This window comes from Macaca mulatta, chromosome 16 (assembly GCF_049350105.2).
Source record: "Macaca mulatta isolate MMU2019108-1 chromosome 16, T2T-MMU8v2.0, whole genome shotgun sequence".
Lineage (NCBI taxonomy): Eukaryota > Metazoa > Chordata > Mammalia > Primates > Cercopithecidae > Macaca > Macaca mulatta.
This window is the reverse complement of record NC_133421.1, coordinates 66,237,943-66,263,694: the sequence shown is the minus strand read 5'-3', so window position 1 is coordinate 66,263,694 and position 25,752 is coordinate 66,237,943. Positions and strand designations below refer to the sequence as shown.

Here is a 25,752-nt window from a genome sequence, read left to right as displayed (position 1 = left end):
CCCGGCTAATTTTTGTATTTTTGATAGAGACAGGGTTTCACCGTATTAGCCAGGCTAAGCTCAAACTCCTGACCTCAGGTATTCCGCCTTAACCTCCCAAAGTACTGTCATTACAGGCGTGAGCCACCACACCTAGTCTAAACCTTGACCCTTATTTCATACCATATACAAAAATTAACTAGAAATATATATCTATATCTATATCTATATATTTATATATATATATATTTTTTGAGACGGAGTCTCACTCTGTCGCCCAGGCTGGAGTGCAGTGGCACGATCTCAGCTCACTGTAAGCTCCGCCTCCCAGGTTCATGCCATTCTCCTGCCTCAGCCTCCCCAGCAGCTGGGACTACAGGCGCCCGCCACCACTCCCGGCTAATTTTTTGTGTTTTTAGTAGAGACGGGATTTCACTGTGGTAGCCAGGATGGTCTCGATCTCCTGACCTCGTGATCCACCCGCCTCGGCCTCCCAAACTGCTAGGATTACATGCGTGAGCCACCGCGCCTGGCCTAACTAGAAATATTTAAATGTGGCCGGGTGCCGTAGCACACACCTGTAATCCCAGCACTTTGGGAGGCCAAGGTGGGCAAATCAAAACCATCCTGCCTAACACGGTGAGCTATGATCAGGTCACTGCACTCTAGCCTAAGTGACATAGTGGGATCCCATCTCAAATAAAATACAATTCTAGAAAATGCAAACTAACTGCCTGGGAACATGGCAGTAGGGAAGTGAGGGGTAGATTACAAAGGAATACAGGGAAACTCATGGAGGTGAGGAATATGTTCATTATCTTGATTGTGGTAATTGTTTCACAGGTATATACATATATTAAAACTCATCAAATTGGCCGGACGTGGTGACTTAAGCAGTAATCCTAGCACTTTGGGAGGCTGAGGCGGGCGGATCACCTGAGGTTGGGAGTTCAAGACCAGCCTGACCAACATGAAGGAACCCTGTCTCTACTAAAAGTACAAAATTAGCCGGGCGTGGTGGCACATGCCTGTAATCCCAGCTACTCCGGAGGCTGAGGCAGGAGAATCACTTGAACCCAGAAGGCAGAGGCTGTGGTGAGCCAAGATGGCGCCATTGCACTCTAGCCTGGGCAACAATAGCGAAACTCCGTCTCAAATAAAAACCAAAAAACCTCATCAAATTGTATACTTTATGTGCCATTTATTGTACAGGAAAGCTGTTTTGAAAACACAGTAAGGCTGGGCACGGTGGCTCACACCTGTAATCCCAGCACTTTGGGAGGCCAAGGCGGGTGGATCACCTGAGGTCAGGAGTTCAAGACCAGCCTAGCCAACATGGTGAAACCCCGTCTCTACTAAAAATATAAAAATTAGCGGGCATGGTGGCGGGCACCTGTAATCCCAGCTACTCGGGCGGCTGAGGCACGAGAATCGCTTGAACCCGGGAGGCAGAGGTTGCAGTGAGCCGAGATCGTGCCACTGCACTTCGGCCTGGGGGACAAGAGCGAGATTTCGTCTCAAAAAAAACAAAACGACAAAAAACAATAAAATACCAACCATAATGTGTGCTTTTCCGCAGTTTATAAAGCACTGTGAGCTTCACAACACCCTAGTGAGGTAAAGAGCCAGTCAGTAGTTTCCTGGTTTCACAGATGAAACACTGAGGCTGAGAAAAATGACAAGGTTTGCTCCAGGCTACAGCACAAGGATATAAGTGAGCCAGATTGGGGTCTATGCCTTGGGTTGGATTAGCAGGGTAAAGAGTGCTAGAATTGGATTCCAGCCTGTCCCAGCCATTTATAGCTGGGTTCCTCAAGTTATTGCTTTATTTATTCTTTTATTGTGAAATAGAACATAAGTAAATAAACATACATAAAACATACATGTCTGGCCGGGTGTGGTGGCTCACTCCTGTAATCCCAGCACTTTGGGAGGCCGAGGCAGGCAGATCACCTCAAGTCGGGAGTTCAAGACCAGGCTGACCAACATGGTGAAGCCCCATCTCTACCAAAAATACAAAAATTAGCCTGGTGTGGTGGCACACACCTGTAATCCCAGCTATACCAGAGGCCGAGGCAGGAGAATTACTTGAACCTGAGAGGCAGAGGTTGCAGTGAGCTGTGATCACGCCACTGCACTCCAGCCTGGGCGACAGAGCAAGACTCTCTCTCTCAAAAGAAAAGTACACCCATGTAGTCAGCACACAGGTAAATCAAGAAACATATTGCTAGCAGAGGGTCCCATGAGAGGCCCCTCCCCACTCACAGCTCCCTCTCCAGGTAACTACTGCCTTCACTATGAGCCCTCATCATCTCTCTCCTGGATTACTTCAGCATCCTTCTAAGTGGGTCTCCTTGGCCTACCCTCCCCCACTTCCTTCTCAACACAACAGTCAGAAGATTATTTATTTATTTATTTATTTAGACAGAATGTCTGAATAAAGGCTGGAGTGCAGTGGCACAATCTCAGCTCACTGCAACCTCTGCCCTCCTGGGCTCAAACAATCCTCCCACCTCAACCTCCCCAGTAGCTGGAACTACAGGTGCATGCCATCACACCCTGCTAATTTTGTTTTTTTGTTTTTGTTTTTGTTTGTTTGTTTGTTTTGGTAGAGAAGGTGTTTCACAATGTTGCCCAGGCTGGTCTTGAACTCCTGAGCTCAGGCGATCGTCCTGCCTTGGCTTCCCAAAATGCTGGGATTACAGGCATGAACCATCATGCCCAGCCAGAAGACTCCTTTTATTTTTTTATTTTTACTTATTTATTTATTTATTTATTTATTTTATTTTTTTGTTTGTTTGTTTGTTTTTTGAGACGGAGTCTCGCTCTGCCGCCCAGGATGGAGTGCAGTGGCCAGATCTCAGCTCACTGCAAGCTCCGCCTCCCGGGTTCACGCCATTCTCCTGCCTCAGCCTCCCGAGTAGCTGGGACTACAGGCGCCCGCCACCGCGCTCGGCTAGTTTTTTGTATTTTTTAGTAGAGACGGGGTTTCACCGTGTTAGCCAGGATGGTCTCGATCTCCTGACCTCGTGATCCATCCGTCTCGGCCTCCCAAAGTGCTGGGATTACAGGCTTGAGCCACCGCGCCCGGCCTACTTATTTATTTATTTTGAGACAGAGTTTCGCTCTGTTGGCCAGGGTGGAGTGCAGTTGCAGGATATTGGCTCACTGAACCTCCACCACCCCGTGTGCGGGCACCTGTAATCCCAGCTACTCTGGAGGCTGAGGCAGGAGAATCGCTTGAACCCGGAGGACAGAGGTTGCAGTGAGCTGAGATTGTACCACTTCACTCCAGTCCGGGCAAAAGAGCGGAATTCTGTCTCAAAATAATAATAATAATATTAATAAACTCATTCAGAGATAAGGTTAAACGTGTCATATGTAAAAGTCAAGGGTAAGTGATTTGTGTGTGTGTGTGAGGGGCTGCACAGGTTCTTCCTGAAAGAGGAGGGAATTGTATAGGAACACACCTGGTGGGGAGGAGGCAGTGGCAGTTTTTGAGAGAGAGTCAGAATGGAGTGGGGGTGACTCTGGGAAGGTGCCAGCCTGGACCTGGTTGGGCTGCATGGAGAAACTTTATTCCCTGAGCACAGATGCTGCATCCCCAGAGAGATAGCTGCTGCCCAGGAGTGGAACTGGCCTGGTGTCAGGCAGCCTCTGTCAGGTTAGAGAGGGGGGCCCTGGCTGCATCTCCCTGGAGAGCCTTCCCCAGGACACACAGGCCCTTTGCTCTGATGGAAGGTTGGTCAGTACTGGGCGAAAGTGAGTGGTGCGGAAGTTAGAATCCTTGGCTCTTCACAGGGTGGATGATGATGGGGCTTTGCTGGAAGCTCCTGTCTTGGGCTGTTGCAAGGAGAGAGGTGGGTTTAGAATTGGATACTCTGTATAAACAGAAAATGCATTTGAAAAAAAGTAGTAGAACTGGGCCGGGCGTGGTGGCTCATGCCTGTAATCCCAGCACTTTGGGAGGCCAAAGCGGGTGGATCATGAGGTCAGGAGTATGAGACCAGCCTGGCCAACATGGTGAAACCTTGTCTCTACTAAAAATACAAAAATTAGCTGGGCATGGTGGCGGGCGCCTGTAATTCCAGCTACTTAGGAGGCTGAGGCAGGAGAATCGTTTGAACCCGGGAGGTGGAGGTTGCAGTGAGCCGAGATTGCGCCATTGCACTCCAGCCTGGGCTACAGGATGAGACTGCATCTCAAAAAAAAAAAAAAAATGGCAGAACTGAACACTTAGATAGACCCTTCTCCAGGCTGCATCTCCTCCCTCCTCTCCCTACTCTTCCCCTACAATTGCTTTCTTTCATTCACATATTATATGAGCCTTTTATTTATTTATTTTTTTTTTGAGACTGAGTCTTGCTCAGTCGCCCAGGCTGGAGTGCGGTGGCGCAATCTCGGCTCACTGCAAGCTCCGCCTCCCGGGTTCACGCCATTCTCCTGCCTCAGCCTCCCAAGTAGCTGGGACTACAGGCGCCCGCCACTACGCCCGGCTAATTTTTTTGTATTTTTAGTAGAAACGGGGTTTCACCGGGTTAGCCAGGATGGTCTCGATCTCCTGACCTTGTGATCCACCCGTCTCAGCCTCCCAAAGTGCTGGGATTACAGGCGTGAGCCACCGCGCCCGGCCAATGAGCCTTTTAAAAGTCATGTTTACAGTGAATGCTTAATATGTGCCCAGTCCCATGCTAGGCACTGGGGATGCCAAAATGAACAAGGCACTCTCCTAGGCCTTGGGTTGCTTACAGTCAGATGAAGGAGACCCACTGGATAGGATCTTTCCCTCTTACTCACCTGCAGCAGGTTGTAGGGTACAGGCCCAAGGACTTGGAGTCTGAAGATCATTAGGTTAGTTGATCATAGGCAAAATGATGAAAACACTTAGTTAGCTCAAGTGGTTGCTGTGAGTAGTATGCCTTTCACATAGTAGGTGCTCAATAAATATTAACTAAAATTGGTCCAAATCTAGGAGGAAGTCCTTAACCAGTTTTAGGCTTCTGGAACCCAGGTAGAATGCCCAAAACCTGGGCGTGGAGATGGTGCCTGTAATCCTCTGTATTCTGATATGGACCTGTCCTCTAGTCCAGTCTAGAAGAGGAGGGAGATGTGATTCAAATGGGAAGATCAAGAGAGTTTAGAGCTTTTATTTTATTTTTGTATTTTTTGTAGAGATGGGGGTTTTGCCATGTTAGCCAGACTGGTTTTGAACTCCTGAGCTCAGGCAGTCCACCTGCCTTGGCCTCCCAAAGTGTTGGGATTACAGGTGTGAGTCACTGCACCCAGCCTGGTTTAGAGCTTTTAAGTTAGAAAATAGAATGATGAGAAGATGGGTTCTAGATTTATTAATTCGGGGCAGATGAACCTCTGTGGATGCATAGTGGGGTAACGAGAGACTTCCTTGAGGAGGCTGGGGGTTGGGGGCAGAGACCTGGTATGAGACCACTGAGTGAACTGGAAAACCTCAGTGGCTGGCTCATGGGCCCTCGGGCCAGCACCTCTCCTCCCTCACTCCCTGGAGAGTTATTTTTTGTTGTTCCTGCCCAGGAATAGTCAAACTTAGGCCTAGCAACACCTAAATGGAGGACAATCACTCAGCAAACATTTACTGAGTACTTGCTATGTACCAGTCCCTATTTAAACTGCTAGAAATACAGCAATGAAGAAAATAGACAAAGATCCCTATCTTTATCATGCACATATGCAAGTATATCTGAAGGGTAAATTATTAGAAATGGAATTACTGGACCAAAGGGCAAGTGAATTTAAAATGTTTATTGATATTACCAAATTAACCTTCAAAGAGTTTATGATATTTTATGTCCCGCCTGGATGACCATTTCCCCAGGAGTGTATCTGTCTTTCTTTTTTTTTTCTGAGACAGGGTCTCACTCTGTCACCCAGGCTGGTGTTCAGTGGGGCAGTCATGGCTGACTGCATCCTTTTTTTTTTTTTTCCTTGTCTCACTCTATCACCCAGGCTGGAGTACAGTGGTACGATCTTAGCTCACTGCAACCTCCGCCTCCCGGGTTCAAACGATTCTCCTGCTTCAGCCTCCTGAGTAGCTGGGACTACAAGCATGTGTCACTATGCCCAGCTATTTTTTTGTATTTTTAGTAGAGACTGGGTTTCACTTGTTAGCCAGGATGGTCTCAATCTCCTGATTTTGTGATCCGCCCGCCTCAACCTCCCCAAGTGTTGGGATTACAGGCATGAACCACTGCTCGCAGCCAGCCTCCCGAGTAACTGGGATTACAGGCATGTGCCACCACATCCAGCTAATTTTTTGTATTTTTAGTAGAGACAGGTTTCGTCATGTTGGCCAGGCTGGTCTCGAACTCCTGACCTCGAACTCAGGTGATCTGCCCACCCTGGCCTCCCAAAGTGCTGGGATTACAGGCGTGAGCCACCACACCCCGTCTTTTTATTTTTTGCAGAGATTTGGTGGGGGGGCAGAGGCGGTCTTACCATGTTATCCAGGCTGTACTTGAACTTCTGGGTTCTAGCAATCTGCCTGCCTTGGCCTTCCAAAATTCTGGGATTACAGGCATGAGACAGCATGCCTTGCCTGGAGTGTATCTTTTTTTTTTTTCTTTTTTGAGATAGAATCTCCCTCTGTCGCCCAGGTTGGAGTGCAGTGGCGCAATCTCGCCTCACTGCAACCTCCACCTCCCAGGTTAAGGGATTCTCGTGCCTCAGCCTCGAGAGTAGCTGGGATTTATAGGCGTGTGCCACCATGCCTGGCTAATTTTTATATTTTTTGTAGAGATGGGGTGTTGCCTTGTTGGCCAGGCTGGTCTTGAACTCCTGACCTCAAGTGATCCCCCACCTCGGCCTTCCAAAGTGCTGGGATTACAGGTGTGAGCCACCATGCCTGGCCACCCCCATTTTAGAACAAGAGAAGAGAGGTAATAAGGAACTGCTATTTCAAAAAGATGAATGGGAGGGAAGGGACCAGAAAGGACATCATCAGATAACACTTGGTTCAGGCATGGGTAGCAAGTTCAGTTACCTTACTCCTGGCAGCAACAGGATTGGGAGAGGGGGTCTTGGAGAAGATTTTGTCTGGAAGTGTGGCAACACTGTTGCAGTGTGAGTATGACCCAAAGTGCTTGGCAGGGACACAGGCCTGCTGCTTCCCTACATTCTGGACTGACCTCTTCACCTGAGCCGGTCAGTGGATGCTTCTGGCCTCCTTCCTGGAGCTAGACAGCTGTTAGGCTTAGGGAGCAGCTCCGACCTACAGGGTTGGGGTGCAAGTAGGGAGGGAGGCTCCTGCATGTCAGAGTGGTAAATACATGTCCTGATTTCCAGGACTGATTTCACGTATGCTGCCCCACAAGTTCACCAGCACCTGTCAGACTGGATGTCCCAGTTTTTGGTTTGGAAAATACGATCTGTCTCAGGTAATAGAGAAGGGGGAGACAGCAGTTCATTCATTACAGTGTCTAAGCCTGGGGTTAGTGGGAGCAAGAGACTGTCAGAGATGGCTCCAGCCCTGCGCTGGAATCTCTCATTGAATTCCTAGCTCCGCCCTAATCCGTGCTGAGGCGAGTAGGTGAGTGGGACGGACGGCGCTGTGCCTGCACCACTTGCTTACCGCGGCCCCTGCCCTATCCCACGCTGAGAAGTATGCTCTATTAGCCTCAGCTCAGCCTTGCCCCATCGGCCCAGGGAGGGGAGAGGCGCCACGTGCTAATGGAAAGCGGCCTGCCAGCCACGGCTGCTTAAAGAGACTGTCTAAGCAGTCGGGTTCGGTGCGGCGCAAATGCAGACGTCCGTTTCTCCCAAGGGAGGGAGCAAGGGGACTCCAGGTCCCAAAGCTGCGTTACAGCCAGCTGGACTAACATCCCATCCTCCCCTCCCCCAACTCCCCGAGTGGCAATCCTTCCAGCCCCCCAAGCGGTCAGGCCACAGCCCCCCAGCCCCGCACGTTCTCCTGTTAGCCTAGTCCGACCCATCTCCCCATCCGGGGCCACGCCCTCGGCCCCGCCCCGGCCCCGCCGGCTCCCAAGACGCGGTGGACGGGCCAGCAGGACTACAAGTCCCAGCAGGCCTCGGGGCCCGCCCTCGTGGGGTGGGGCCACGCCGGCAGCGAATTGGGAGGAGCCCTGGCGCTCAGGCTAGGGAACGCGTGTGGCCAATCGCGGGGCCGCTCTCGCCGTGAGCTGATGGGGGCGGGGAGAAGCCCGGCTGGGCCGGGACAAAAGCCGGATCCCGGGAAGCTACCGGCTGCTGGAGCGCTCCGGATTTTGCGGGGTTCGTCGGGCCTGTGGAGGAAGTGCCGCGTAGGGACTTTCGCAGAGGTGAGCATGGGAGGCTGTTTTCGCTGGCTGGAGCCCGCTCGCCCTAGGAGCTTCCTGCCTCCCTTCCCCAACCCGGAACCGCCTTCTCCGACGCGGGCTCGGTGCCCACGCGCCCTCCCTACACCTGCTTGGAAGTTCTGAGGGTCTTAGCTTTAGGTTAGCCTTCGCCCGGGGTCCCGGCCGGTGGCCGCGTGTCGACGCCCCTCCCCTCCCCCCGCGCGGTACACACATATTCCAGTTCTTGGGAGTTTGCACGGGGCTTGCTGCCGTCCGTGCTTCTCCTCCCTCTCCCACATTGCATGGGCCCCCTCCCTGGCACAGCTATTGAGGCTCCTCGGGCTCATCGGGCCGCCTTTTGGCCCCATCCGGGTTCCCCCATCGGATGCCTGGACGGGAAGTAGAGAAAGCGGTAGCGACTGGTCCCACTCCGATCCCTCACTGGCCGGGCTCAGGCCCTTCCCTTGCTTCTGTGGGGACAGAATTGAGCTCCACGCCCAAGTGGAGGGAACGAGCTGGGAGCACCTCCGGGGTGGGCCACGCGGGGCCAGGGTGCCCGAGGCCTCGTCTCGTCTCGCCGCTAGGACTGAAATCTCGCAGAAAGGACCCTCCTCGCACTGGAGGTGCCGTGGAGTCCAGCCCCTAAGCGACAGATGGCCGGGGTACCACCCCACCCCTGAGCTGAGGCCAAGCCTGGCCGGGGAAAGGACCTCAGGGGGCTGGAGGTTGCTGCCGCCGCCCTCCTGTCGAGCCGGGCAACGGGCCAGTCCCAGCGCCTGCCGCCCTCTCCAACCTTGGCAGATACCGTGCAGTGCCAAGGAGTTCTGCCGTTACGGGGTCCCTGGAGGTCTTCCTGGGAAGAGGATTTTGGAAGAGATGATAAGGAAAAGTACACAGCACAGTTTGGTCAGCTCACCTACTCCTCTCCACCCTTAACTTTGCTCTGTGTTTTCAGCTGGCTCAACTGAACTAAAATGTGGGGTGAGGGACAGCTGGTAGGTCCCAGTTGCCCAAAGGGGCGATTTTCACCTTTTAGAAACCTTCCTAAACAGCTTGCGGGGTGGTAGTGGGAAAGCCCTCAGACACTGGGCAGCTGATGGCTCCATCCCCATTCTGACACTATGTCTGCCGCAGTAGGAGGCACTCACAGAATTCTGCCTCTTTAGAATTTCCTCCAGGGATTGCCTGTATTCTCAATCAGTCAATCAATCAATCAATAAATCCCAATCCTGCAGATACTAACCTTCAAATGAGTGTTTTTGTCTTTCCCAGAGGCACCCTAAGTAGCATCCCCGGTAATTCCCTTCCAATGGCTGTGTCCCAGGGGTGTGTCCTGGGGAACAGCCCTCTTTCATTCAGCCTCCTGTGTGGGTCGCTTCTCTCAGTGTCTGCTAAAAGTGAACTCAATCCTGGGTCACTCACCCGTCTGCAGAAAAGACCCCATTCAGCTCAGAAGGCCCCACCCTTAGAGAATGTGTGTATGTGTTCAGGTTCCTTGGCATGATTTCCCCCAAATGGTTTACACATTTAGCTGTTACCAAGTAACAGTTCCTGGAGTCCAAGCTCAGCCCAATCATCTGTCACTAGTTTGACAGCACATTCAGCTACTGTGGAGGCAGACTAAGATGTTGGGAAGGAAGTTCCCAAACCCAGATAGGTATTTGTAGGTATTTGCTCACTCCACTGGAGCAAATATTCTTTTTTTTGAGATGGCGTCTCACTTTGTTGCCCAGGCTGGAGAGTACAGTGGTGGATCTCGGCTCACTGCAACCTCTGCCTCCTGGGTTCAAGCGATTCTCCTGCCTCAGCCTCCCCGGTAGCTGAGACTACAGGCGTGCACCACCATGCCCGGCTAATTTTTGTATTTGTAGTAGAAACAGGGTTTCACCATATTGGCCAGGCTGGTCTCAAACTCCTGACCTCGTGATTTGCTCTCCTTGGCCTCCGGAAGTGCTGGGATTACAGGCGTGAGCTACTGCGCCCAGCCGCAAATGTTCTTAACTGGTGGTCAGTCTGTGGGCCATCGGATCATTGTCACAGGTGAGCACCTTGAAATGATATGCACAATTGGATTTGTGTACCTTTTTCTGGGGTTTTCTTCACTCTCAAGAGTCTGAGAACTCAAAGAGGGTAAGAGCCACTGCCTTAGAGAGACTTTTAAGACCTCACTGAAGGCTGGGCACAGTGGCTCATGCCTGTAATCCCAGCACTTTGGGAGGCTGAGGCGGGTGGATCACGAGGTCAGGAGTTTGAGACCAGCCTGACCAACATGATGAAACCCCGTCTCTACTAAAAATACAAAAAAATTAGCTGGGCGTGGTGGCATGCATCCCAGGTACTGAGGAGGCTGAGACAGGAGAATCACTTGAACCTGGGAGGCTGAGGTTGCAGTGAGCCGAGATCACTCCATTGCACTCCAGCCTGGGCGACACAGCGAGACTCCTCAAAAAAAAAAAGAAAAAAAAAGACCTCACTGAACCATTAAAGTTGCGATTTTTCTCTGCTGAGTCCACTCCCTGGGTTTGTGAGCCGTTTGCCTTCTCTGTATTGGTGAATTTGCAAAGACCATTTTTTATTATGTTGTATATATTCCTTGTCTCAACCTACCCTCTCTAAGCCAGAATGCTCTAGTGGCAAATCTCTTGTTTTGGTAAACTGGCAAATCTTGTTTTCTATCGTGTGTCATCCCCTTGTATCTTCTCTCCTATCCTTTCCTTCCAAAGACCCTATGGAGATGGACTCTTGGACCTGAAATTTGATCTGGGTCTCAAGAAAACTGATTTCTCAGCTGCAGGGGTCTGTTTTCTCTCCCTTGTCCTTTCCAAAGTTGGGTCTTTTGTCTGTTTTGGAGGTGCCAGCTTCAGGGGACTGTTTTACCGGGAGTCTCAGACTTTTTTCTTCTAGAGAGGCATTGCCCAGGGACTTCCTTTCCCCTGGAGTTATGGAAGGAGTCTGAATTGCTGAGGATGGTCAGCCACTGCCCCCTCCTCTCTTGAGTGTGCCTTGATCTGCCCTGGGCTGCACTCTTTTTGGAAGAGGGGTGGGGGGTGTACCCATTCCATTTCAGGACCAGTTTTTCTGGTCTGAGTCAAGAAGATTGGGAAATGGAGCAGTGGGTGGGGGGTGGAGGACCGTGGGGGCAGTGGGGCTGGTCCGGGCGTCTCTGGAAACTTACATTGAGAAGGAATCTCAAGTAATTCCAGGGGAAGGCCAGAAAAGGGAACATCTCTGAGCCCCTTCCCAGCTACCCCGCTTTAGGCAGATACCAGGCTGAATACACCCATTGTGCCATGCTGGATACTAGCTGGGAGGCTGACAGAGGCAGCCAAGCGAGGATTAGAACCTGAAACCCCACCAGCCTGGCTGATTGGGAGGGGGCGCAACGTGGCCCCTGGAATGTTGGCCTTCTCTGAACTGGGAATGGAGACCCAGCTTCCAGCACGTGTAAACCAGCCTGCTCCTTTACTCTGCCCTCCTTTATTTGTACTTGACTTTTTTCTCCCCCAGCAAATTCAACAGCTTTGCCTCTGGGCCTTGGTGGGGGAGACGGGAGTGACTTTTCCTGATCGAGTCAAGCTCTTGGCCTGAATTCCCATATCCGCCTCCCTCTATTCCCCTCCCCAGCTCACTCCTTGAGTTGCCCACAGGAGAATGGATGTATCAGGACAGAGTGGTGGGGAGGGGAGATGACGAAATTCTTGTCATAGACTCTTTGAAGTGAAAAGGACACATGGGCCTGGCTCTTGGAAAAATGGTCTTTTCTCGGGCTGGTGTGGATTTTTCTGGGGACCTAGGTGTAAGAGGGTTTGGGTTCGAGTCTTGTGTCACACCTTGCTTATTATTAGGTGGGCTTCTTGGGCAAGTTATCCTAACCCCTCTGAGATTTTATTCCCCATCTCAGAAATGGGGTTGTAAATCTCAGTGTACCTCCCAGAGCTCATATGAGATGAGTTTCTTTTTATCTTTTTTTAGACACAAGGTCTTGCTCTGACACCCAGGCTACAGTGCAGCAGTGCAATCATAGCTCACTGTAGCCTCGAACTCCAAGATGAGTTTCCTTATACATGTGATGGAAGATGGTTTCTGCCTCTTCCTCCTCCTCCTCCTCTCAGTCTGGCTCAGTTAGAAGTGACCACTACAGGGTGGTCCCCAGAGAGGCCTCTGTTTTGCTTTAGTGAGTTTTGCTCTAAATTAGCAGCTGGATGACTCAGTGGGGCGGGTGGGATGTACTAAAGGTCAGTTTCCCTGCCCTGTATCTGCCCCATACTCAGGGTTGGGAGGCTAGTGTCCGGGAGAAAAGAGGAGAAAAGAGCTTTGTGATGATCCTCCCCCTCCCCTGCTCCCCTCCTAACCAAGACCTGGGGGTGTGACCCTGTTTGAGGCTAAGTAAACTTGCTGGCTTGGCCATTGGCCTGGTGCTGTGTAAGGGTATGTGTAGGGGTAAATCTGGGTGTGGCGGAGATGAAACCTGTAGGGAGAGAAAGGCTAGCCTTTTGCAGTTCCAGCTGTACTCTGCACTGGTCAGAGAACAGAAAGGTGTTTCAATGTCTGTGCCCACATCAAATGGGACCAGCACTCAGATTTGGGTCAAAGCACCGGTATTTCTGGCCTCCTAGCCAGCTGCCTTTTGCTCCAGGATGAGTGTGGTTGTGGGTTAGCTAGTTTGCCTAGAGGGAATGGGGCAGGGTGAGGCAAGAGTCCCAGGGCAAATGGCACCTTTGTTTTTCTCTATCTTCCCTCACCCATTGTCTCTGGATCTTCTTCCTCTGCTGGCAAAAGTGCTGCTTGATATCTCTCTTCCATCCTTCCTACTGGGACAGCCTTCTTTCCTTCCTCTTGAGAAACGCTGAGATCTGGTTTTATTGTCTGGGGGCAACTGGAAGTGGGTCTGTCCTGCTGGGGAAGATAGTGCCTCCACCCGCCCGCCCCCTTCTGACCAGCTGCTCTCTCCCAGACAGGTAGAGCAGGTCCCTCTGCAGCCATGTCAGCCAAGGCAATTTCAGAGCAGACGGGCAAAGAACTCCTTTACAAGTTCATCTGCACCACCTCAGCCATCCAGAATCGGTTCAAGTATGCTCGGGTCACTCCTGACACAGACTGGGCCCGCCTGCTGCAGGACCACCCCTGGCTGCTCAGCCAGGTGAGCCCTGCCTCCACGAACGGGGTCTGAGGAAGAGAAAGCCATTGGTTTGTTGCAGATGCGGATGGGGTCACGGGGTTGGAGGCTGCCGGCAGCAGCTGTGGGAAGCATGCCATGGGCTGAGCGGGGTTTGTGTTCACGCTGAGCCCTGCATATTGAGGTACCCCAGCATGGTGTACCCTGCCATGGGCTTGAAACTGGACAAACTGGTGTCTAAATCACAGCCGTGTCTATTAACCATGTGGCCTGGGGCAAGCCATTTCACCTCTTTGAGTTTTAGATTCCCCATCTCTCCAGTGGGATAATGCTCACTCTGAGCTGTAAGGATTAGCAAGACGCATTTAGCCTGCTTGGTGCCTGGCACATGGTAGGTGCTCAGTAAAAAGTAGGTATGTGTCCTCTCCTTCCCTAAGTGGAGTAGATCAGGAATGTATCAAGGCAGTTAGGAAGAGTGACCTTGTACTTTGTGAAGAATGGCCCTGACCCTGGAGGGTCAGCATGGAATAGAGGCTCCGTTCTTGAGATCTCTGCAGGGCCATTGTTAGAAAGCTCTTAGATTTCCCTGGCAGGGCCCAGAGAGCAAGCCTAGGACTAGTGGTGGGGTTTCTTCCCATTAGGAGACAGCTTACCACAAGGGGATGGAGGGAGTTTCCTGGCCCTGGAGATGTATGAGGAGTGGTTAGGGGCTGCTGGCGGGCCTGTTGTAGACAGGGTTCAGGCACAGGGATGGGGTTGACTAGATGATATCTAAGGTTCCTTGCTGCCCCAAGGCTCTGTCTCTCTGTTTTCCTCTTTGGAACACGGGTTCTGGTCCATATTCTGAGGGGCTTACTGTTGAATGAAGAAGCTAATGTATCACATAGGGAGGGTAGGGAATCACTTATTCACTCAGCAGGTATTTGCTGAGTGCCTCCTCTGTGCCAGGCTCCATCTAGGCACGAATGCCTCTAGATACCTGGTTGTCAAAAGCAAGGTATTGGCTAGGGTAGGTGGGGGAAGCATCCAAGAGTTGACCCTGAAGGATGGGTGGGGCTGGCTTTGGAGCAGAGTGAATGGGAAGTCAATCCCTGCTGTCCTCTATTTGGATTTCCAAAATACTACCCTTTATCTAATTCTTCCTCACTCTAAATACAAACCGCTCTCGTTCCAGAACTTGGTAGTCAAGCCAGACCAGCTGATCAAACGTCGTGGAAAACTTGGCCTCGTTGGGGTCAACCTCACTCTGGATGGGGTCAAGTCCTGGCTGAAGCCACGGCTGGGACAGGAAGCTACAGTGAGTGGGCATGGGGTCAGGGTGAACGTGTGTGGTAACAGAAGCAAATATGGTCGCCTCCAGGTCAGCAGTTCTGTGGATCACCCCCACAGCCAGTCTCATTGTAGCTCAGGGAAGACAGAAGTCCTGTGGCGCTGATCCAGTCAGGTAGCCACCAGCAGTAGGCCCAGTCTTGGGCCTACTGAGACCATTCCCAGCTCCCTCATATTCCAAACTTCTTTCTTTTATTGGTTTGGGCAAGATGTGCCGCAGAGGTAACCTCAGTATAATTCAAGAGCCAGGTGGAAATGGTCTGATTCTTTTTTTTTGAGACAGGGTCTTGCTCTGTTGCCCAGGCTGGAGTACAGTGGTGTGATGTTGGCTCACTGCAATCTTGGCCTCCCAGTTCAAGAGATTTTCCTGCCCCAGCCTCCTGAGTAGCTGGGACTACAGACACTTGCCACCATGGCAGGCTAATTTTTGTAATTTTAGTAGAGACGGGGTTTCACCATATTGGCCAGGCTGGTCTTGAACTCCTGACCTTGTGATCCGCCCGCCTCAGCCTCCCAAAATGCTGGGATTACAGGTATGAGGCACCGCCCCCGGCCTGGTCTGAGGTTTTTTTTTTTTTTTTTTTTTTTTTTTTTTTTTTTTTTTTTTTGAGGCAGAGTTTTGCTCTTGTTGCCCAGGCTGCAGTGCAGTGGTGTGATCTCAGCTCACCGCAACCTCCGCCGCCCGGGTTCAAGAGACTCTCCCGCCTCAGCCTCCCGAGTAACTGGAATTACAGGCATCCACCAACATGCCTGACTGATTTTGTATTTTTATTAGAGATGGGATTTCTCTGTGCTGGTCAGGCTGGTCTGGAACTCCCGACCTCAGGCCTCCCAAAGTGCTGGGATTACAGGCATGAGCCACCACTCCCAGCCCCATTCTAGGAACTCCTTTCTTTCCAGTTTCCAAAAAGGAAGGGTTATGGTAGCTTGTGATAGCATGTGTACTTAAGGAGTGGATTAAAAAGTGTGAAAAAGGCAGACACACAGTCATGTAGGCAGAAGGACATACTGGGTCAAGAACCTAGGATGTGATAGTTAATAACGTTGAAGAGTAAATTCAGTTCTTTTTTAAATTTTTATTTATTTATTTTTGAGACAGGTCTCGCTTTGTTGCCCAGGCTAGACTGCAGCCTTGATGTCTTCTGCTCAAGCATTCCTCCCACCTCAGCCTCCTGATTAACTGGGGCTACAATGCTACAACACCTGGCTAATTTTTTTTGATTTTTTTTTTTTTTTTTTGAGACGGAATTTCGCTCTTGTTGCCCCAGCTGGAGTGCAATGGCCGGATCTCGGCTCACTGCAACCTCTGCCTCCCAGGTTCAAGTGATTTTCTAGCCTCAGCCTTCTGAGTAGCTGGGATTACAATCCTGCACCACCATACCTGGCTAATTTTGTATTTTCAGTAGAGACAGGGTTTCTCCATGTTGGCCAGGCTGGTCTTGAACTCCTGACCTCAGGTGATCTGTCTGCCTCGGCCTCCCAAAGTGCTGGAATTATAGGCATGAGCCACTGTGCCTGGCCTACTTTATTTTTTTAAGACAGGGTCTCACACTGTCATTCAAGGTTGTAGTGCAGTGGCACATTCATGTCTCACTACAGCCTCCACTTCCCAGGTTCAAGTTATCCTCCCACCTCAGCTTCCTTAGTATTTGGGACTATAGGAGAATGCCACCATGCCAGACTGCTTTTTAAATTTTTTTTGTAGAGATAGGGTCTCGAATGTTACCCAGGCTGGTCTCGAACTCCTGGCCTCAGGTAATCCTCCTGCCTCAGCCTCCCATGTAACTGGGACTACAGATATGTGCCACCAAGCCCAAATTCAATGACTGACTTCTCCCAGCTTGGTGATGAATTTCAGCCACGTAGATGAGAGAGAGTGAAGCATGGTTTAGGAAGGCTAAGAAATGCCTGGAAATAAAATTATGTTTCTTCTCACTCCCCAAGGGAGCTGGAGGACTGAGGGAGGGAGTGGGACTGAGTCTTGGCCTAGCCTGGGAAGAATGTGCCATCCACAGCTGGCTCTGTAGAGCACGTGGTTCTGAAGGCCCTGGTGCTCCTCTGGGGTGAAGCTGTACCAGGGATGAACTTCCTTGACTGCCTCGGGTATAGCAATGAAGGTGGTGATGGAGATGTCTTCCTCCCTCATTGGGCTTCCTCAGAGTAGCCCTTAATGTTAATTTCCCAGTTTCTAGCCTTCATAGGTAAAGAGGGATCCTTGAAGTTGCACATGGACCCGGGCATGAAGCGCCCTGACCCTTGAGTTCCCAGGCCTTTGGAGAGAGGATGGTGGGATGGGAGGGAGGGATGCTGAGCACGTCCCCAGGGAGCACATCCTGCTTCCTTCTGCTGGCCTCTGGGAGGGGAGGGTGGGGGACATCAGACATCTGAGCTGGCAGCAGCCTTGGGCCAGCAGGAGAGGCTCATTACCTCTGATGGATTGCTGTCTGGTCCCTGACTCAGCAGTGACGCACAGGCTGGGCGGGGGGTTTGGGACTTACCGGGATGAGGGCTGTCTCGCCGTGGTTGGGACTTACCGGGATGAGGGCTGTCTCGCCGTGGCTGCCGCCAGGGAATCACTCAAACTGATTAGCTCTGCAGGCCTGTGGTCCTTAGCCAGGAGAGTCTGTGTGGAGAAGTTTCCGTGATTAAGCCCTGGCTCCCCACTTCTCCACCCGTTCCCCGCTCCTGGACCCATGTCCTGAGGCTGAGTCACTGTGCCTTCCTCAAGGCCCATGAAGCAGAATGGTCACTCCCTCCTACCCGGTTTCCCCTCCCCTTCAAGCTCTGCCACAGCCGTGACTTGTTGGAGCCCTTTCCCTTATGCAGGTCCTGTGTCACCCTCCAGAGGAGGCCAAGAGTGGGCAAGGCACAGCTCGCACCAGAGCAAGGGGTGAAAGGGCATCTCATGAGGACTTACTGAGCTTAGGGATCTGTGACCCCATTTTTTCTGAAAAAGTCTCTCTGCTGGGTGTGGTGGTGGGGGTGCTTGGGCACCGCCTCTGTGCAGTCCCTCCTTCTGCCCTGGGGGCAAGACGTGCCATCCCTCTGAGTTTCATTTCCCTCAATTTTTCTGTAGGTTGGCAAGGCCACAGGCTTCCTCAAGAACTTTTTGATCGAGCCCTTCGTCCCCCACAGTCAGGTATGTGTGAGGCGGCTCCAGGCTGGGTCTTCTCCCTCCTGGAACCTTGGGTTTGTCTGCCGTAACATGATGAAAGAAGTCAAGCTGATGAGGACAGTCAGAGGGACCAGGGTCCCTGAAGCTGCACTGAGGATCTGAGGGTGCTGTGGACTCAGGAGTCCAGAGGGGAAGGAAAGGACTTGGTCTGCAGCAGGGAGGAGTTAGGACTGGTAACAAAGGGGACTTCCCAGCGCAGGGATGAGAACGACCTGCAGGCGGGCCCCATTCCTCAGCTGGAGTCACACTGATTTAGTCTGGACCATCAGCCAGTGAGTTAGTGGCTTCTTCTGCTTATCCTTGGGGAAAAGATGGTAGACAAGTCTCTGGATGAATGTTTTTTACTGGGTTTTAGAAAATGAGACCATGGGGATTGGTTTCCTCTCCCAGTACATGGTAGACCCCCCCCCATCTTCCCCAGTTCAGTGCCCCTCACCAGCTTCACCCCCCAACCCCAATCCCACTATCCCGTCTCTTCACCTGCAAGGCGGAGGAGTTCTATGTCTGCATCTATGCCACCCGAGAAGGGGACTACGTCCTGTTCCACCATGAGGGGGGTGTGGACGTGGGTGATGTGGACGCCAAGGCCCAGAAGCTACTTGTTGGCGTGGATGAGAAACTGAATCCTGAGGACATCAAAAAACACCTGTTGGTCCACGCCCCTGAAGACAAGAAAGAGTTGAGTAAAAGGGACGGTAGGGAGGTGGCAGTTGGGATGAGAAGACTGACAGGCTCTGGGCATAGACCAGGGAGAGCAGAGTGGTCTCCTCTCTGGGTGTCAGGTGGTAGGCACAGCCCTGTCTTGAGGAAGACAGCTGGATGCAGGGCGGGGACTGGCTCGCAACCAGACTGAAATATGCCGCCAGCATCTCTCACCTCCTTGCCCCTGTCTGTCTGACACCTCTGCCTCCAGCTTCTCTCCTGACAGCTCCTTTCCGCCTCAGTGGCTGAAGAGCGATGTCCAGGGAGCAGGGGTTGCAGAGGAGATGGACGGGCCGGCGGGATGCGTGTCGGGAAATGGAGCTGTCAGTGGCAGTGAGATTGCTGTGGGATGCCTGGGGTGCTGCCGAGCTGCTCCCTGATCGATGAACTGTCCCTCTCTCCCTCCCACCTCTAGAATTCTGGCCAGTTTTATCTCCGGCCTCTTCAATTTCTACGAGGACCTGTACTTCACCTACCTCGAGATCAATCCCCTTGGTAACTGGGTGTGCTAGGCTGGGAGGGGGCAAGGGTCCCAACCAGACTCCCACTTGCTAGAGGGCAGCACAAGACAGATGTGCACAAGCGGAGGGCTTCCCATGCTCATTTAGTGCCAGTTCCTGTTTCTGAGCTCTCAGAAGACTGTAGTTCTCTTAGTCAACTCCAGCCTCTCTTTGGTCTTAACTTGCTCTGAAGTGGGGAAGTCCTGTTTTGTTTTGTTTTGTTTTGTTTGTTTTTGAGACCGTCTTGTCCTGTCGCCCAGGCTGGAGTATAGTGGCACAATCTCGGCTCACTGCAACCTCCACCTCCTGGGCTCAAGCAGTTTTTCTGCCTCAGTCTCCCGAGTAGCTGCGATTACAGGTGCCCGCCACCACGCCCGGCTAATTTTTGTATTTTTAGTAGAGACGGGGTTTCACCATGTTGGTCAGGCTGGTCTTGAACTCCTGACTTCAGGTAATCTGCCTGCCTTGGCCTCCCAAAGTGCTGAGATTACAGGCGTGAGCCACCACGCTCGGCCAGAAGTCCTGGTTTTGATCTGACTGTGTGCTGCTGCTCCTCATGCCAGGTCAGGCTGTCTGACAGCAGGAGGTCGGCAGCCTCTGCACTGCTTTCACCCTCTGGCCCTTCATTCTTCCTGGTGCACTCAGAGGCCCCACACTTGCCTCCCTCTGTGGGAGTTGGTCAATCATTAACCCTTGACGCTGGGAAGAGCTTGTTCTCAGCCTCTTGGGATGTGAAGGAAGCAGGTGGTGTTGGGGGAGAGTGGCGTGGGCTGGCTCTGGCCGGGACTTCTCAGGGCAAAGTCCAGGAAGGCGAGAAATCAAATCATTCTGGCTGAGGATGCAGCCCCTCTAATGGACCAGATGGCCTTGTGCTAACTCAATCAGCTAAATGGCCCTGGGGGAGGAGGAAGATGGGTGTCCAGTGAGGTAGTATAAACGAATCCTGCTGACTGAGAGTCCAGTGCACCCCGCGGCTCCTGCTCCACCTGACACTGTGGCTTCCCCTAGCCAGGCCCTGGGAGACATAGATGTGCATGCCGGTGGGGGGGTCTTCTGTCAGCAACAGGTGCCTTTAAACACTTTTAAAAAGTGGCCAGACCATGGGTTTGCGCATGGTTAGATATTCAAAGCAGGGAGTGTGGCGTTTTGTACAGATGTTTGAAAATTGCCATGGCAACTAATACAGACCTCCATGTCCCATTACCTGTAGGTTAGGGAGAGGGAAATGGCCTTGTAGAATTTGTTTTGCCTTTAATGGAGAAACGCTCTGTCTCCATAAGGGCCACTCTGGTTTCTTATTGAGCTTAGAGAGTTCTGAGGCCTGAATGGGCCACCATGGGAGCGGTGTTTGTGGAGGGGTTGGAGGTTGGTGGTCGTCTCTATCCAGAGCCAGTGTCTGATGGTTGCCTCTGCTCCCCCTTGAAGTAGTGACCAAAGATGGAGTCTATGTCCTTGACTTGGCGGCCAAGGTGGACGCCACTGCCGACTACATCTGCAAAGTGAAGTGGGGTGACATCGAGTTCCCTCCCCCCTTCGGGCGGGAGGCATATCCAGAGGTAAGGCTGGTTTAGAGAGGAGATGGGGACTGGGGGGAGGGCGGTGGGGAGGTGACTCATCTCTGATGTGCATTTGGCCCCCCTTCATGAGCTGTTTATTTGGCAGGGAAAGGAAGACCGAGAAGCATTTAATTTTCTTAAAACCCCAGTGGGGTGGGGGTGGGGGTGAGCCAAGCCTCTGAATCCCAGCCAGAAATCCTTTTAGATTTCTCTCTCAATCAGCCTCCCTCGACTCTTCACTTGATTTGTTGCCTCTCCGTGATTCCAAGTGGCTCCCCCTAATCCTGACGGAAGGTCGTTCTCTCGGCTTCTCACTGGGAGTTTTAATTGCTCTTTCCCACTCTGTCCTCTGAGAAGTCTTCACAGCAGGGTTGGGCTTTCTGGGAAGTACCCCAGGCCCAGGGAAGAGGCTGGGCTGGGAGACAGTCTGGCCTGGGGAGTCCTGGGGTGGTGGGGGACATGTGATGGGCTGGGCAGGCAGATGCTGGGGTGAGGTCACGGTTAAGCAGAGGGACATGGTGAGGCTCAGGACTTAGGCAGAGGGCCAAGGACTTGACATCAGAGAAGGGAGATGGGAAGTTTGTCCCCAGGCAGTGACTGTGACTAAGGGTGGTTTTGGTACTTGGAGATGCCATCAAGTGTCTTCAAGGCATGTGGGGCCCTGATTAGCCCCTTTTTCCCACCCCATTAAAGTGATTAGTGACCTCTTCGTGTGCCTCCAGGGAAAGCGGGGAGGGATCCTAGGATCTGGGACCTGGTAAAGGGGGCACCCCGAGGGCCTACCTGTTGCTCTCTGCTCCCCAGGAAGCCTACATTGCAGACCTAGATGCCAAAAGTGGGGCAAGCCTGAAGCTGACCTTGCTGAACCCCAAGGGGAGGATCTGGACCATGGTGGCCGGGGGTGGCGCCTCTGTCGTGTACAGGTGACTGAAGGGGGTTGCTGAAGAGAGGCCAGCCCAGCTACCCAGCATCCACATGTGTGTGGCCTGGGGGGTGGGGTCCTGCCACTTTGGTGTGGGAATTTGGGGCAGAGGAAAGCAGTGGCATCCCAGAGGGCTTCGAGGGATGATGGCGAGGGCCTGCCCTGCTCTCAGTGTCTCCTATAACTTTCTTTTTTGTGTCAAAATGAAGCTGTTTTGAGTTTTAATTGTGAAAATTGTGTGCTCCATACAAAGGTACAGCAAATATAGAAAATGAACTAGAAAGTGAAAGTTGCCTGGCCATTTCCCCATCCCCTCCCTGACCAGGTCACCCCAGTTAGCAAGTTACTGTATGTCCTATCAAGCATATATAAATATTTATACTCTTTGCTTTATAGAAATATTAGGATCATATTCTACACCCTTTACAATAATTAGCAGTTTTTTCACTTTAAGCATGGTAGACACCTGCTCATTTCTGTATGTGCAATCTGCCATTCCCTTCTGTGTGTGACTGGCACTGTTTCCTCTGGCTGCAGCACGCCTTCTCTTGGGCAGCCCGTCAGGGACTCCTGCGGTGTGTGATTTTTCTTGTCTTTGTGTTAGGGGGTGCGCATTGTTCATTTTACCTGCCATTGTCTGTCCAGGGCTCCCCAGTGCCCTAGGGCTGGCAGAGCACACTGCCCAGGAGAGTCTGATGTAGCACTGTTAACCTGCAGGCCAGACTTGCGTGGGAGCTGGGGGCTGGAGGCCCAAGAGGCCAGTTCCACAGGCTAACTCCAGTGTTTTGAGGGATCCATATGTCCTCCCAGGCACCAGGCTGCCACCCCCTGCCCGAAGTATGAGAGCCATCACTGACTTCTGTGTCTCCTTGGCAGCGATACCATCTGTGATCTAGGGGGTGTCAACGAGCTGGCAAACTATGGGGAGTACTCGGGCGCCCCCAGCGAGCAGCAGACCTATGACTATGCCAAGACTATCCTCTCCCTCATGACCCGAGAGAAGCACCCAGATGGTGAGATATGCGCGCACGCGCGCGCACACACACACACACACACACACACACACACACACACAGCCCTGTCCCCCCTTCCCCAGAACAGCCCAGCATGCTGCAATGGGACAGCTTCGTCTGAGGAGTCACCAAGGCTGTGTGTGGTCCTGGTCCTTTGCAACTTGAGGCTAATCGTTGAACTTTGGTTCTCGGTTTCTCTGACTGCATAGAGGGTAGGGACCACATCTGTCAGTGGGAGGGGACTGAGAGGGAAAGAGGTGATGTGTGATAAAACCCTACAAACAAGTGCAGGTGAGGAGGTGGCTGTGGCATGTGTCTGCTACAATTGCAGTAAACTCAGTTTATCCGATTGCCATAAACTGATTGCAATAAACTCAGTGACTTTCTTACATTACCTGGCCTCTGTGATTCTCAGTGCCCCTTTGCCACCTGTGTTTTGGGTCTCTGCATACCAGTTCCTCTTCCCTTGAGCCAGAGAGAGAGAGAGATTCCCTCCAGAGATATCTAGAAACCAACCTGGATTTTTGGATGTTGGTTAGGAGTTATGTAGTGCTCCTATGGGTTTGTTCTGACCCCTGTCTGGTGGCATAGGTAATGGAGAGTTGAGCTGATAAAGTGGAATGTCTGGAGAGACTGTCCTGCTCACTCCCTAATACCTCCTGGCAGATGGGGGACCCTCATTCAGGGGAACAAGAACTTCCTCAGTTGGATTGCTGGGAAGATGCTCAAGTCTACCTCTGTAACTGTTTTTGATTTCTCTCTGACTCCAAATCCAGGCAAGATCCTCATCATTGGAGGTAGCATTGCAAACTTCACCAACGTGGCTGCTACATTCAAGGTAACAGCTGCAGCAGTTTCTGGGGAAAGTGGTTTGGGGAAAGCAGGGAAGGGGCCTTGAAAGCAGAGTTTGAGCCAGAGCCAAGTTACCATGAGTTCCCAGGTCAGGTAGGGGGCTCTTGCCCCAAGATCTCTTAAGGGGGTAGAGAAGACACTGGGACAGGAGCTGCGCATCTGACGCTGTGTGTCTCTGGGCAAGCAGTTGCCAGGCTGGACCATAACTCTCCCACCTGAAGGATGGGAGGCAAATTTCTGCTTTCTTCCTTCCCAGGACCAATGCTTTGGAGCACTGGCTCAGTCCTTCCTTCCTTCCTTCCTTCCTTCCTTCCTTCCTTCCTTCCTTCCTTCCTTCCCTTCCTTCCCTTCCTTCCCTTCCTTCCCTTCCTTCCCTTCCTTCCCTTCCTTCCTTCCTTCCTTCCTTCCTTCCTTCCCTTCCTTCCCTTCCCTTCCTTCCCTTCCTTTTCTTCCTTCCTTTCCTCCTTTGTTTTCCTTTGCTTGCTCTTTCTTTTCTTTTCTTTTTTCTTTTCTTTTTTCTTTTCTTTTCTTTTCTTTTCTTTTCTCTCTCTCTCTCTTTCTTTCTTTCCCCCTCTCTCCTGCTCTCTCCCCCTCTTTCCCCCTCTCTCTCCTTCTCCCTCTCCCCCTCCCCTTTCAAGTTTCACTCTTGTTGTCGAGGCTGGAGTGCAATGGCACAATCTCAGTTCACTACAACCTCTGCCTCCTGGGTTCAAGTGATTCTCCTTCTTCAACCTCCTGAGTAGCTGGGATTACAGACACCCACCACAATGCCCGGCTAATTTTTGTATTTTTAGTGGAGAGGGGGTTTCACCATATTGGCTAGGCTAGTCTCGAACTCCTGACCTCAGGTGATCCACCCGCCTTAGCCTCCCAAAGTGCTGGTATTACAGATGTGAACCGCCATGCCCAACCGACCGATCCTCCTTACTTTCAACAGTCTTGTGAGACTCTGGTTTCTCTGCATCTCCTTGGTCTTTTTTTTTTTTTCTGAGATGGAGTCTCGCTCTGTCGCCCAGGCTGAAGTGCAATGGCACAATCTCAGCTCACTGCAACCTCCGCCTCCCAGGTTCACGCCATTCTCCTCCCTTAGCCTCCCAAGTAGCTGGGACTACAGGTGCCCGCCACCACACCTGGCTAATTTTTTTTGTATTTTTAGTAGAGATGAGGTTTCACCGTGTTAGCCAGGATGGTCTCGACCTCCTGACCTCGTGATCTGCCCACCTCGGCCGCCCAAAGTGCTGGGATTATAGGCATGAGCCACTGCGCCTGGCCATCCTGTTCTTATATCTCAGTCATGAGCCCTTTTTCCAAAAGATTGGAATGAAGAAAGTGCTTTGATGATCCAGGGCTCCTCTTGTCCTACCAGGGTCTTCTCAGCCTGGGTGCCTATTCACGAGTCAGGGCTGTGTTTGCACATGCTTTAAAAGCACATGTGACTGCTGTCAACAAGGATGACAGAGCTAATGTGTCTCAAGAGTCATCCCTTTCGGCCGGGCGCGGTGGCTCAAGCCTGTAATCCCAGCACTTTGGGAGGCCGAGACGGGCGGATCACGAGGTCAGGAGATCGAGACCATCCTGGCTAACACGGTGAAACCCCGTCTCTACTAAAAAAATACAAAAAACTAGCCGGGCGCGGTGGCGGGCGCCTGTAGTCCCAACTACTCGGGAGGCTGAGGCAGGAGAATGGCGTGAACCCGGGAGGCGGAGCTTGCAGTGAGCTGAGATCCGGCCACTGCACTCCAGCCTGGGTGGCAGAGCGAGACTCCGTCTCAAAAAAAAAAAAAAAAAGAGTCATCCCTTTCAAGATAGCCACCCAAGGAGGCCATTTATTAATATTCCATACTGTCAGATGCTCAGTGAGTATATTCAAAAGAGTGTGCCACATCTGGTGGATCCATGTGAGTTTTGAGAATAATGACTAGATAAGTGTCAAACTTTAAAGTCTGAGATCTCAAGAAGTGAAGGGCTGGGTGTAGTGGCTCATAACTATAATTCTAGCACTTTGAGAGGCTGAGGCAGGAGGATCACTTGAGCTCAGAAGTTCAAGACAAGGCTGGGCAATATAATGAGACCTCATCTCTACTAAAATTCAAAAAAAATTAGTGGGCTGAGCTAGGAGCATCACTTGAGCCCAGGAGGTCGAGGCCGCAGTGAGCCGAGATCGTACCACTGTGCTTCAGCCTGGGCAACAATGAGACCCTGTCCCAAAAAATAAATAAAATGTGGGACCGGACCCCATCAGTCCTGCCAAAATCAGGGTGTCCATAACTGGACCTGATTTAACAGACAAATCTGGGACAGGGGA

General features: G+C 51.9%; 1 protein-coding gene across 25 annotated transcripts in view; it reads left to right on the top strand.

Annotated features, from left to right (window-relative positions):
* Nucleotides 1–25,752, top strand: part of ACLY (ATP citrate lyase) — a 63,912-nt gene that overhangs the window by 2,125 nt on the left and 36,035 nt on the right. For 5 of the 25 annotated variants that reach the window (XR_013406773.1, XM_015119677.3, XM_015119674.3 and 2 more), the window contains exons 1-10: nt 8,214–8,285; nt 13,241–13,422; nt 14,573–14,695; nt 17,804–17,866; nt 18,390–18,580; nt 19,020–19,099; nt 20,530–20,660; nt 21,465–21,583; nt 22,459–22,595; nt 23,372–23,433. Coding sequence is in view for 23 of the 25 variants with exons in the window: in XM_015119677.3 (XP_014975163.1) it covers nt 13,264–13,422; nt 14,573–14,695; nt 17,804–17,866; nt 18,390–18,580; nt 19,020–19,099; nt 20,530–20,660; nt 21,465–21,583; nt 22,459–22,595; nt 23,372–23,433 (1,065 nt within the window). In the remaining 2 variants the exon portion in view is untranslated. Of the gene's footprint in view, nt 1–8,121; nt 8,286–8,446; nt 8,507–13,191; nt 13,790–14,572; nt 14,717–17,803; nt 17,867–18,328; nt 18,581–19,019; nt 19,100–20,529; nt 20,661–21,464; nt 21,584–22,458; nt 22,688–23,371; nt 23,434–25,752 lie in introns of those variants that run through there. The other 20 variants (XR_013406772.1, XM_015119673.3, XM_015119672.3 and 17 more) reach the window with 13 other exon arrangements.